Raw genomic sequence first — 12,881 nt, 5'->3', positions numbered from 1 at the left:
ATGTACATGAGCATCAACGCAGACCAAGATGCAGAATTTACCACTTCAAAACAGCTGTCCTTCAGTGCCAAGAATGTCCTTAGGATATCTGAGTCTTCAATCAAGTGTGATGAGTACTTCTGGCGAAGCTTCCGTGGAAGTAACCGGAAAAGGAACTCCATGATGCACACTTGGAACTCATAATCTGCACAACACAGCATCACCCATTCAATGACTAGTCATGGTTGCATAATAACAATAACAACAACAACAATAATAATAATAGTAATCAAAATAAAGGCATATGAAGCATGTACACTAAACTTTGGTTTTTATGAACTTTTTTAATAGCACACTCTATCAATCAAATATGAAACATACAGCTGGTTATATTCATTACAATGTGTAAAGAATTCCTTCTAAAACTAAAACCCTGTGTAAAACCATATATTAGGTACTGTCAAGTATAGCAGAAAATGGTTTCATGTGCAAGTGTGCGGCCAGAACCCAAGTGTTAACTGTATGTCTGTAATGAATTAACACCATTTTGTATACAATTATCATGGCCTGTTATTCTTTGTGTAGATAATTAACACTGAATATATACTTTGAACATGTGACATATCAATTACACAAATTAGCATTATCAGGTGCAATGTGAAGAAAGTTGAAAAACACAGGACAGACTAATGCAAATCTATAAAATAACAGACGAGACTGTCAGACCGTGGGTTCTGTTTTATCATGTTTGTTAAACTGTTGTGTTCACTTCAACATTCAACTAAAAGACAAATAGAAATAGGCAGAGATTATCAACACTCCCTACATCTTCTCTGGAGATACAAAGCAATGCCATTTTGCATACATACAAGCCTAATACAGAGAAACATGCATGTGAGTAAACTTACAAAGGACCATACAAGAAAACATTTGCACGCACACACACACACACACACACATGAAGACTCATTTTCTCCCTCACTTATCTCCTGAACACAAACATGTAGCACTCACCAAACAAAACATATACACAATCGTCTGCATACATAAAACATACATACCTCCTATGTCAAAGATCATCTGGAACATTTGCTTCCTGCAAACACAATCCAAGAGAAATTAAACAATGTACGAAAGAAAAGGGTTAACACACACCAAACTATACTTTGCTTTCATGCTGATTGGGGTTCCTTGAAATAATCCTTGGGCAACAAAACCTAGGATTGCATTCTATCCAGAATGGAAAAATATAACACAACGCCAAACTGAAAATCATGTATATGATTTCTACAAAAATGGAATGAACATGCAAGTAGCTGCAGCTGAAGAACATGTTCAAACATATACTCAAATTTCAGATTAGGGTCAGCAGTGTTGAAAAAAAAGTAAATCTAGAAACCAATATTATCCTGAGACCTTGTAAAATCAACCAAATGAATGCAGAGATGCCAACCCCTGTCAAATGTTTGTAGGAACAATAGTAACAATCAGGAAATTTGGTAGGAACACTCAGACTACAAGCCACATCTGCTTCCTTGCACTCTACAGCTTAATCCACTGGGCACAAACACTGTTTGACCGAGACGTAACTTGCTTTCGCCACGTTTTCTCTTGTTCAGGCAAACAATTAAGCTAATTGGTCCTCTCAATGCTGTTTCAATGTAAATAAGCATGCAATTAGATGGGCATCATCATGTGAGACCAAGATTAGTAGTGACTGCCCTGGCCTCATGATCGATAGGTCAAGAACGTCTGGGTAATGTTATGACAGGAAAGCGTGTGACCATGCTATATAGTTGAAAATAAACTCGTCAGAACAATTTTGGCATTGGAGTAACATCAGAACAAACTGTGAATGAGTGTAACAAAATATGGCCAAATCATAATAGTTGGCATCTCTGTGAATAACATAAGTAAAAAGAATGGAGTCTTTTTCAACTACAAAGGCAATACCTTAGTTATTATTTTATTGAAATGCAGAGATTATCAATACACAAAGTATAAGTCTTCAATGACGAAGGAAATCAATTTGATGCAAAAGTATACAACTGTGATTTTTCAAACAAATAAAACACAAAAAAACTTAAAAGAAATAAATGACAGAAAAAGACAACAAAAAACAACATAAACAGTTCAAACAAAACAATAAAAATTAAAAAAAAGGCATGAAAAGAATCTAAATCAAATTCCAACCATACAGCATATTCAACACCACCTAAACATCAAATTTGCATATAACAAGACGAATGCCCTCTCTGATTCATATGCTGTTCTGAATTCTCTTCCAAACTGTACAGGATCTTTGTCAAAGTTATCACAAGTCATCTCAACTACTAGTCTAACAACACGTTTTCACAACCCCTTTTAATTTTCTCTCTGTCCAAGCAGTAAAGCACTCTAATTTATTTATCTTTTTGGTCTTTTTAAGAAACACACAGGAGAGAAGGATCAATATTGTGAGTGCAGATGCATGTGAGTGTAGATGCAGGTCCCACTCCATGTCAATGGAAGCTTCCAGTGCCCTCAGGCAATTTTCTTTGTCCATCAAACAATAAAAATAACAACAGTACATTAACTCTTTGGAGATGCGCCGGTGCTTTGGTGTTGGATTCGGCGGATCGCGGATTTTTTTCCCATACACTCAGCAGTGTTCAATTAAAGGGAAACTAATCAGGCTGTCTTAAGGGATCAGTCTAGGAAAAACTGAGTTATTTCCCCTCGACCGTTAACTGCGTGAAAATTCAGTATGTTGTGGGAAGGGATAAAACCAGTCAGCACAGCCAGTTCTCAGCTGTCTCCCAGAAGAACTGACTGACACAGGGTGACTGACTGATCAGTGATGTGAGGAACAAGGAAATCCCTGTTGGGCTGTGTGCTGCTTATAGGTGCTGCTTTAGGTGTAGGATGATCTTTTTACTGTGCGCTGCTTGTAGGAAGTACTTGAAGTAGGCAGTGTGTGCTGCCTTAGTGTGTGTTGCTTTTGCTAAGTAGGGTGAACTGCTTAGTGTGTGTGCTGTATTGTAAAGTAAACACTCTATAAAAACCACTCCATGTGGCCCTGCTATTGATGTGAGAAGAGAGTGAGTGAGTGCAAGTGAGTGAGTGCATCATTAGTTGATCCTATATCCCCCTGTCTGTTCCCCTCTCTCTTCTATTAGAATCGAACCACTCTCTCAAAAACACCTTTTTACAACTATATATATATATATATATATATATATATATATATATATATATATTTATGTCTTTTTTTCTCTTGTATGTATTAAACCAATCCCAGTATTACTGGCAAATGGGTGCTAAAATAACATGCAAATTATTGTGTATTTTATTTTGTTACACCATGTCATTATTAATGCTATGCTCCAACTAACCCCCCAGTTCCCAGTTCAGGTTCAACTAGTCTGATACAGAGCCGTATTGTAAATCTAAGTTGTGATCTGTGCATTTGTCCATTTCTATTGCATTGTACCAGACTGATGATTACATTTGGCCTTTTATATCATTTTATTTTCCCCCATTTGTATTATCCCCCCTTTTGTTTCTTCTTTTTAAATTATCTTCGCTCTTCCTCTGTGGCCGTCATCCTGTTATTGTCATGTTTCCTTGTTTCTCTATGACTCAAAAGAGTTAATGGGAATAAACAAACTCTGAAACTCTGAAGGCTTTTTTTTTCTACACTTTTCTGGACTGGGTGAGAGGTTGATCTTTACATAACCAACCAGTGTTGTGATCTTTTATTTTATTTTTTTTGACAGTTTGTTGTGCAACATTTGACTTAAAACTGATTCATGAAAATCAGGGAACCTTACTGTGTGAGAAAATCATCTTATGCTGCCTTGTGGATTAGCTGATGGATATGACATGCCTGGTGGGTACAGTATACCTATTTTTCTTTTTTCTTTTTTTTTTGTTTTTCAGTATTTAGTGACATAATTTAAAATACTGAAAAAAAATATTTAGCAGCATTTAATGAGAAAACTGTTTTAAAATGTTAAAAGAAGAGATGGTAAACTTTCTAGTGATATATAATTTGTATGTCTCTGTGTGAAAGTGTGTTCATATTTGCCCGTCACAGTAAAGTTACATGCACTATTTAACTCTCTCCATACGAACGGCGAAAGAGACGACGTTAACAGCGTTTCAGCCCAATTACCATCATCAAAATATTGCAAGCGGAAGGCTCTTATACTGAAGAGGTGAATGTTGACAAAGAATACCACAATTCTGACGACGGAAGCTAAAGGTTGGGTCATTCAGACACCCACTGGACATCCGAGGGGTCTGTGTAGAGGAGAAGAGAGGACTGGCCGTACTGAGTGAGTTAACTATGTCTCCATAGAGTTAATATAGCACTTTCCGACACCTCAAAGCACTTTAAATATGTTTATAAGCACGTATCACATTATTTCCTCATAGTGACTGCTCATGGTTTTGTTTTTGTTTTTTAAGAGAGGAGTTAATTTTCTGATATAAAAAAAAGCTGAATATTTCTCACTCATATTTAGCATTCACAATCATGCAACATATTTACAGGCCTCGCTCAGAAGTTATCATACTGCACTACGGATTTTTCACTTACTGCAAAAACTGAGAAAATGCCAAAGATAACCACTCACACACACATACACACACACACACATACAAACTCAACACAGACTTATCTTATTTTCATGCAAGTCAAAAAATGCACAGACCAAGCAAATTTGATACATGTATCTGTATGACAACAAAACATGCATGCAACCTTGCTGCACTCACAGCTTTTCCAAACAACTATCCTTCTGGACACATTTTTCTTTCTCTGCAAAGTCTGCTGACTCAACGATGAGGTTTACTTTGCTCAGAACCTTTAGGGAAAATTGAAACAACTGAGGTGAGACTACACAAAGGCAGGAAAATGAAACATGAGCCAGAAGAGCTCAAATACTAGTGACAAAAAACAGAATGGAACAACAAATACAAACAGGTGGGTAAAGGGGGAGGGGGGGGGAGGGATTTGGGGATCTTTTATTAAATGTTTCCCCTAAAAGCAATCCAGCCAGTTATGCATTGTTTATATTTAGCAGAAAAAATAAAAGATTCTGTTGAAAAGGGCAGAAAAAAGTATATCAAGAAATGACATTCATAAAACCATTGACAAGTCTGTATGTGTGTGTATATGCATGTGTATGTATATATGTGTGTGTGCATCCATGTTTGTATGGTTTGTTTAAAAAATAAAATGAATTAATTCACATTTATATACTGCTCAAAATTAATGTATGTGTGTATATGAGTGGGTGTATTTGTGTGTGTGAGGACACGCGCATCCATGAGAGAGAGTGTGTGCGTTTGTGAGTGTGCATGTATGCAGTCCGTGTGTATATATTATGTGTGTGTGTATGTTTAGTGGTCTTCAATTTTGTTTCTTTCCACATCATGTAATATTTGATGCATATAAACATGCGCACACACCCTCACACACACACGTGTGTGTTTGTGTGTATATATGTGCGTGCGTGTGCGTGTGCGTGTGCGTGTGCCTGTCTGCATGTGTGTATGAGTGTGTATATTATGCCTATGCATGTGCTTCTATGTGCATGTGTGTGTGCACATGCGCTTGTGCATGTGCCTCTGTATGTGTGAGTGTGTGTGTGTGTGTGTGTGTGTTGTTTGTTGGAAAAGAGAATTTGAAGGCATTCTTATTTGTTTGTTTTGTTGCTGGTTGTTTTTTTTCTGTTTTTGTTTGTTTAATATTTGCTCCAGTGTACCACTTACTTCCATTCTGGAGAGAAAGGCAAAGCGCTCACTCAGAACAATGTCCAGACACTGGATGATAACAGAGGACACCACCAGGCTGTTGCCTGTTTTACAAACACACACATCAATTGATTTTTTTATGGGGTGAGGGTGGTAAAATATCCATTTCCAGTTTACAAAAAAATAAGACAGGGCAAACCCCACAATGTCCTACAATTAAACCTCAAGTTGTCATGAGAGTAATGGAAATAAGTGAAAATTATCTGCCCAATATCACTGCTTAAAACAAATGCATCCTAATAACACATAAAACAGATACTAACAAATATGGCGGCCAAGATGTGTTTATTTCAAACAGAATCAAACATCTGAAAACCATTATCAATTAACAGTTCTTAGGAACTGCTTTTAACACTTTAAAAGACAGCGTCCTTATGTAAGACGCAATCATATTATTTTCCTACTTATTTCCCTGTAGTTTACAGGAGTAATATTTGAATATTGTACACAGATGAGCATTATAATTTCACACTTCATGTCCATGCAAAGCAAACTGAGTACTTACATTTTTTCCCATGTTCACTTGCTGCCTGCAAGAAACAATTCCTTGTCATTGTTAATTTGGTTTTCGCAAGTTAACATATACCCTACTTCATGCTTGCACACACACACACACACACACACACACAAAACATGCATAAGAAAATGCACTACATACAGAAATAAAATAAGACATAATGGTACACATAATATCTCCCTTGCACTGTGATAAAGCTGAAATAAAATTAGGGGCCAATACACGGAAACTGGTAAGCAACTGAACACATCAAAACATCTAGTTGATAAAACTGTCTACCTTGTATACAAAACAAAAGAGTAAACAGGTATCATTCTTCTCTATGAGATTCCACAATCACAACAGGACTATCAATATATAAAAGGATTATCACAAAATGAATATAATCATTCATTACAGATTGATTTTATCTATAAAATGTAAGAGGCTGAAAACACACAGAAATAACATTTATGAGATGGATGCTTCAGTCAGATAAACTGACAAAATGAGGAGAGAGAAAATTTAATCTTTACTCAAGATCAACAAGCATCTGGCCACCCCATACTACTGTATCCATTAGGCATATGCATGCACACACCTTTGCACATAAACACATTCACACAAGGCATATGCATGCACACACCTTTGCACATAAACACATTCACACAATCACACACATATATGATTATACATACATACATGCAAGGGAAAAAAAAGAACAACATAAATCAACCATTTCCAAAAAATTAGGGGAACCTGGAAAATTATTTTGTTGTTGTTGTCCATATTATGCATCTAATGGACCCTGGACAGACCTTTTTTCTTGACCATATTATGCATCTAATGGGACTGTTCTCAATGTATGGTCTGATCCAGATAGAACAGGACAATGATGTTGGCCAAAAGAAAAATAAAATAAAACTTCATTCATGTTTACCACTGATGAAAGCATGCTGTGCAATGCAGGACTGGTTTTGAGACAAAATTAATTTCTTAAAGTTAAAACCATTCCACATGTTAGCTGCAGCTGTTAAATATCAAATAAAGATGTACCTAGATGCCAGGTTAAAAAAAAATCAAATGAAGATGTACCTAGATGCCAGGTTAAAAAAAAAGAAAAAAAGAGAAAGGTAAACTCCTCACTATAAGGCATTCCAATGTCAGATTCAGAATGTTGTTCTTCAGGTGCTTGGGTTCACAATCCAACAGCAGTTGCAACACCTCCGACATGTAACATATCAAGAATAAACAAAGTGTTGCCCATACACAGGTAATCAATTTTAATGTTTCAAGTCTGCACACCATAACAGTGGAGGAAAACAAGTGCAGGTAACAACAATGTACAAATGGAGATGTAACACAATACTTAACAGATTCATGATCTGAGCCTTTAGCAATACACAATGAGGTAACACAGAGAGTAAGAAATATTCTAAGCCTTTAGCAGTAATAGATGTTGGGATTTAGAGAATAAGAAATATTCCACGATCTAAGCCTTTGGCAGTACACATAATGTGGTAACAGAGAGAGTAAGAATTATTCCATGACCTAAGCTTTTAAGGATTAAAGAACACTTATCAGGCACATGATGCCGGACTTGAGCAGCAGCAGACACTGGTCATCACTCTGAGGGTCCTGCAGTGCCGACAGGCTGGTCTCCAGGCTGCGCTCCACTTTCTGCACACTGCCCTCTCCGTCCACCCGCCTGGGCAGGGCCTGGCCACCAATACAGGTAACCAGCGTGAAACGTGCCATCCTTGTACTGTCTATACATGTAACCAACTTGAAACGTACTGTTCTTGTACTGTCTAAACATGCAACGAATGTGAAACATACTGTCCTTGTACTGTCCATACATGTAACCAATGTGAAACGTACTGTCTTTGTACTGTCTATACATGTTACCAATGTGAAACGTACTGTCCTTGTACTGTCTATACATGTCACTAACGTGAAATGTACTTTGTCCTCGTGCTGTCTACACATTTTACCAACATGACACATACCGTCATTGTACTGTCCATACATGTAACCAACTTGAAACGTACTGTACTTGTACTGTCTAAACATGTAACTAATGTGAAACATACTGTCCTTGTACTGTCCATACATGTAACAAATGTGAAACGTACTGTCTTTGTACTGTCTATACATGTTACCAACGTGAAACATACCGTCCTTGTAATGTCTATACATGTCACTAACATGAAATGTACTTTGTCCTAGTGCTGTCTATACATGTTAGCAACATGAAACGTACCATCCTTGTACTGTTCATACATGTAACCAATGTGAAATGTACAGACCTTGTACTGTCTATGCATGTCACCAACCTGATATGTACTGTCCCTGTAGTCCATACACATAACCAATGTGAAACGTAGTCCTTGTACTGTCTATACATGTTACCAACATGAAACATGCTGTCCTTGTGCTGTCTCCAACACATGTTACCAACATGAAACGTACTGCCCATGCACTGACCATACATGTTACCAACATGAAATGTTCTGTCCTTGTGCTGTTTCTAACACTGGTTACCAACATGAAATGTTCTGTCCTTGTGCTGTTTCTAACACTGGTTACCAACATGAAATGTACTGTCCTTGTACTGTCTATACATGTTATCAACATAAAACATGCTGTCCTTGTACTGTCTATACATGTTACCAACATTAAATGTACTTTGTCCTTGTACTGTCTATACATGTTACCAACGTGAAATGTACTGTCATTGTGCTGTCTAAACATGTTACCAACGTGAAATGTACTGCCCTTGTACTGTCTATACATGTTACCAACATGAAATGTACTGTCCTTGTACTGCTTATACATGTTACCAACATAAAACATGCTGTCCTTGTACTGTCTATACATGTTACCAACATGAAATGTACTGTCCTTGTACTGTGTATACATGTTACCAACATGCAATTTACTTTGTCCTTGTGCTGTCTATACATGTTACCAACATGAAACGTACTGTCCTTAAACTGTCTAAACACATTACCATCATGATACATGCTGGCCTTGCGCTGTCTATACATGTTACCAAAATGAAACATGCTGTCCTTGTGCTGTCTCTAACACATGTTACCAACATGACATGTACTGTCCTTGAATTGTCTAAACATGTTACCAACATGAAACATGCTGTCCTTGAACTGTCTAAACATGTTACCAACATGAAACATGCTGTCCTTGTGCTGTCTCTAATGCATTTTACCAACATGAAACATGCTGTCCTTGTGCTGTCTCTAATGCAGTTTACCAACATGAAACATGCTGTCCTTGTGCTGTCTCTAAAGTCTAATGCATGTTACCAACATGAAATACACTGTCCTTGCGCTGTCTCTCATACACATCACCAGCTTGTACACACTGTCCTTGTACTGTCTAATGGCATGCATGTTACCAACATGAAAAATCACTGTCCTTGTGCTCTCTAATTCACATATTACTGTCCTCGCACTGTCTCTAAATCATGTCACCAAAATGAAACATACTGTCACTGTACTGTCTCTAATACATGTCACCAAAACAAAACACACTGTCATTGTACTGTCTCTTATACATGTCACCAACATGAAATGCACTGTCCTAGTACAGTCTTTAACAAAACATTCATCAACGTGAAACCTACTGTCCTTGTGCTGTCTCTAATGCACATCACTAACATGAAACATACTATCCTTGTACTGTTTCTAACTAGTACATCAATGTGAAACATACTGTCAATGTACTGTCTCTAACTAGTAACAGAAGTACATGTCACCAACCTGAAACAAATTGTCCTTGTACTGTCTCTAATACACATCACTAACATGAAACGCACTGTCATTATACTGTCTCTAACTAATACGCATCACCAACATAAATGCAGTCATAATACTGTCTCTCATTAATACATGTTACCAACATAAAACATATTGTCCTTGTACTGTCTCTAACTCATCCTCAGCATTACAGTTTAAATCTATTTTCTATTGTTACTTGGGAGCATGGATAAAATGTGAGAGAAACCTCTAAAAAAGTATGCAGTTCTTACACATATTCCACACATCATTGGTAATGGAAAAAACCATATGTCTAAAATGGGGCAACACTCAAGAACTATCTGCAGACAATAAGCCTAACTTTGGAGAAGAATTGAGGGACAGATAAAGATATCAAATAAACCTTGTACATTTATTTTGATTACAATTTTGCATTCTGCAGTGTATAACTGCAATGTGTGTTTGTATGCATGTGATGCTTGAGCATGCATGTTACTTTATGCTGTGTGTGCAAATGCTTATAAAATTATGAATGATTGCACATTTACTTGTCTGTACTAGCGTGCATTTAGGTGCATGCGCGCATGTGTGTGCGCACACATGAGCACGCATGTATTTCTGTTCAAGAAGAGGGAGACTGTGTGTATACTGTACATTTTTTTGCATTTGAGCACACATAAGCATGCACCGAGTTATTTGTAGTCAGTGTGCATGCCAATGCTGGCAAATGTTTGGGCTCAATTATCTGCATGATTAAAGAAATAGTAAATGTGCATGGCTGCACACAGAGCATGTGTAACAGAGAAGATGACAAAAAAAATGACAGACAGACAGACAGAAAGGGGGGGATGATAAACTGTGACAATTATAGATACGCAGCATGACCTGAAAAACTCTCATATGCATGCTTGATATCCCCCCCAACCCCCTCACATACAGATGAAAAAATGAAAAACAGAGCAGACAATAAACAAAACAACATATCATTTGTCCTACTACATCTTTGAGTATACAACCACAATTTTGCAGCAAAGAATGCATCATCCTTCTAGTTACAGCTCCACCAACAGGGTGATAACCAAACTTGGACAAGCAAAACACTAAACAAAATAAAAACAAAACCATCCCAGTTCCACCGTTTTACCTCTTTGATATCATTGCACAGCTCCTCCATGCTCCCTCACTTCCTGATAGCCATTGATAAACAATTCTGGAAAGTACAGAATAATAACAGATACCTATATAGCACACTATCCAGAAATCTGCTCTAGGTGCTTTACTAAACACACGGTTTTATGAATGTAACACATTACATCAGTGTTACATATATACACTAAAATGTGAATAGCAAACCACACGCACACACACATACTGAAGCACAATGCATTCATACATTCAAACATACATACATATGTACATACCAGACCTCCATCTGCACACACAGACACACACACACACACACATGCACAAAAATACGAAAATGCACAAACACATGCACACATTTGTACACATATGTCTATGTGTACACATAGCATATAACAGCAGTGAAATATTCAAACAGGTGCTTAATCAGTAAAAAGAGACAGACAGACAGACAGACAGAGAGAAGTGGTGGGCTGGGTGGACTAAACTGACAAAAGAAAGGTTTCACAATCTGCAAATCTTAAAAACAAATGAATGTGACCACCATCTGCAAATCTTTAAAACAAATGAATGTGACCACAGCAGTAATTTTTATTCATAAAATAGCTTTTTTGTCAAATGCACGAAAGTGAAGAAAAGTCCTGCGATTGACACCCATGTACTCCACTGGCCTACAGTCAACAAGAACAGATTTGAATGTCATAAACGTCTGTGCAGGTGGGTGAAAGCACCGAGTGAACAGGACATTCTGAACAGGACATTCGTCTCCACCAAACACTTCTTCTTTCTTTTTTTTTCTCTTTTTTTTTGTGGGTGTGTGTGTTGGGGGGTGGGGTGGGGGGGGGGGGTAGAGGAAGGGTACAAGGAGCCCCCCAACCTCCCCACCCCAACAAACAAAAAAAACCAAAAAACAAAAACAAAAAACAACAACAAAAATCAGTATTTAAACCAAAATTCAGTTTTTATTCAGTGTAAAAACGACACCATCATTTACACCAAAACTGTAAAAATCCAACTCCTTTTACATTACTTAAAAGACATGTTTTAAGAATAATAATAAGAAGAAGAAACTTTTTTTTTTAAATGAAAATTACAAATACTGTTGTTGTTTGCTTTTATTTTGTCTGTTTTCATAACCAGATCTTTTCATGATTCAGTGTGTGTGTGTGTGTGTGTGTGTGTGTGTGTGTCTGATGTACACAAATTCTGTGTGGGTTCTTCTCCAGTAGTTCCTTTCTCCCAATTCAAAATGGAATTTCTGTATAGACTGATTAGAATATATGACTTACTTTTTTTCTTTTTTTGTCGGATGGTGGCAACATATAAAATGCAAAGATCTTCAAATTAAGTTTGTGTTAATGAATCAGAGATGTGATTTTTTTTTTTTTTTTCTGACAATGATTTAAAAAAAAATCATTCTTCAATTGAATTTTTCATCTGAACAAAAATTTTAATGTTTCATAACATCATGGAGAATGAAATGGAAAATGTCATAGTCACTAATTAAATATTTCACTTATCTTCATAAGGACAATTACACATTCTCAGATTCTGCCTAGAAATTTACATAAATGATCATTTTCTTTCTTCTTGACATGAGGAATTTGATTCAAATTCTAAATCTATTTCCAAGCTTCAGACAGATGGAGAAATAAAAATAGGTATGGATATGTATGTGAGCA

General features: G+C 36.9%; 1 protein-coding gene across 1 annotated transcript in view; it reads right to left on the bottom strand.

Moving 5' to 3' along the window:
• The window catches only part of LOC143294607 (uncharacterized), a 31,788-nt gene extending 24,278 nt beyond the window's left edge, over positions 1-7,510 (bottom strand). The window contains exons 1-5 of the mRNA XM_076605983.1: positions 7,480-7,510; positions 5,740-5,825; positions 4,741-4,829; positions 1,041-1,075; positions 42-184 (exon numbers count right to left, since the gene is read on the bottom strand). Coding sequence (XP_076462098.1) covers positions 42-184; positions 1,041-1,075; positions 4,741-4,829; positions 5,740-5,825; positions 7,480-7,510 — 384 coding nt within the window. The remainder of the gene's footprint in view (positions 1-41; positions 185-1,040; positions 1,076-4,740; positions 4,830-5,739; positions 5,826-7,479) is intronic.
• Between the last annotated feature and the right edge of the window lie 5,371 nt (positions 7,511-12,881).

The sequence above is a fragment of the Babylonia areolata genome, chromosome 20 (assembly GCF_041734735.1).
Source record: "Babylonia areolata isolate BAREFJ2019XMU chromosome 20, ASM4173473v1, whole genome shotgun sequence".
NCBI lineage: Eukaryota > Metazoa > Mollusca > Gastropoda > Neogastropoda > Buccinidae > Babylonia > Babylonia areolata.
This window is presented reverse-complemented; position numbering and strand designations above follow the sequence as displayed.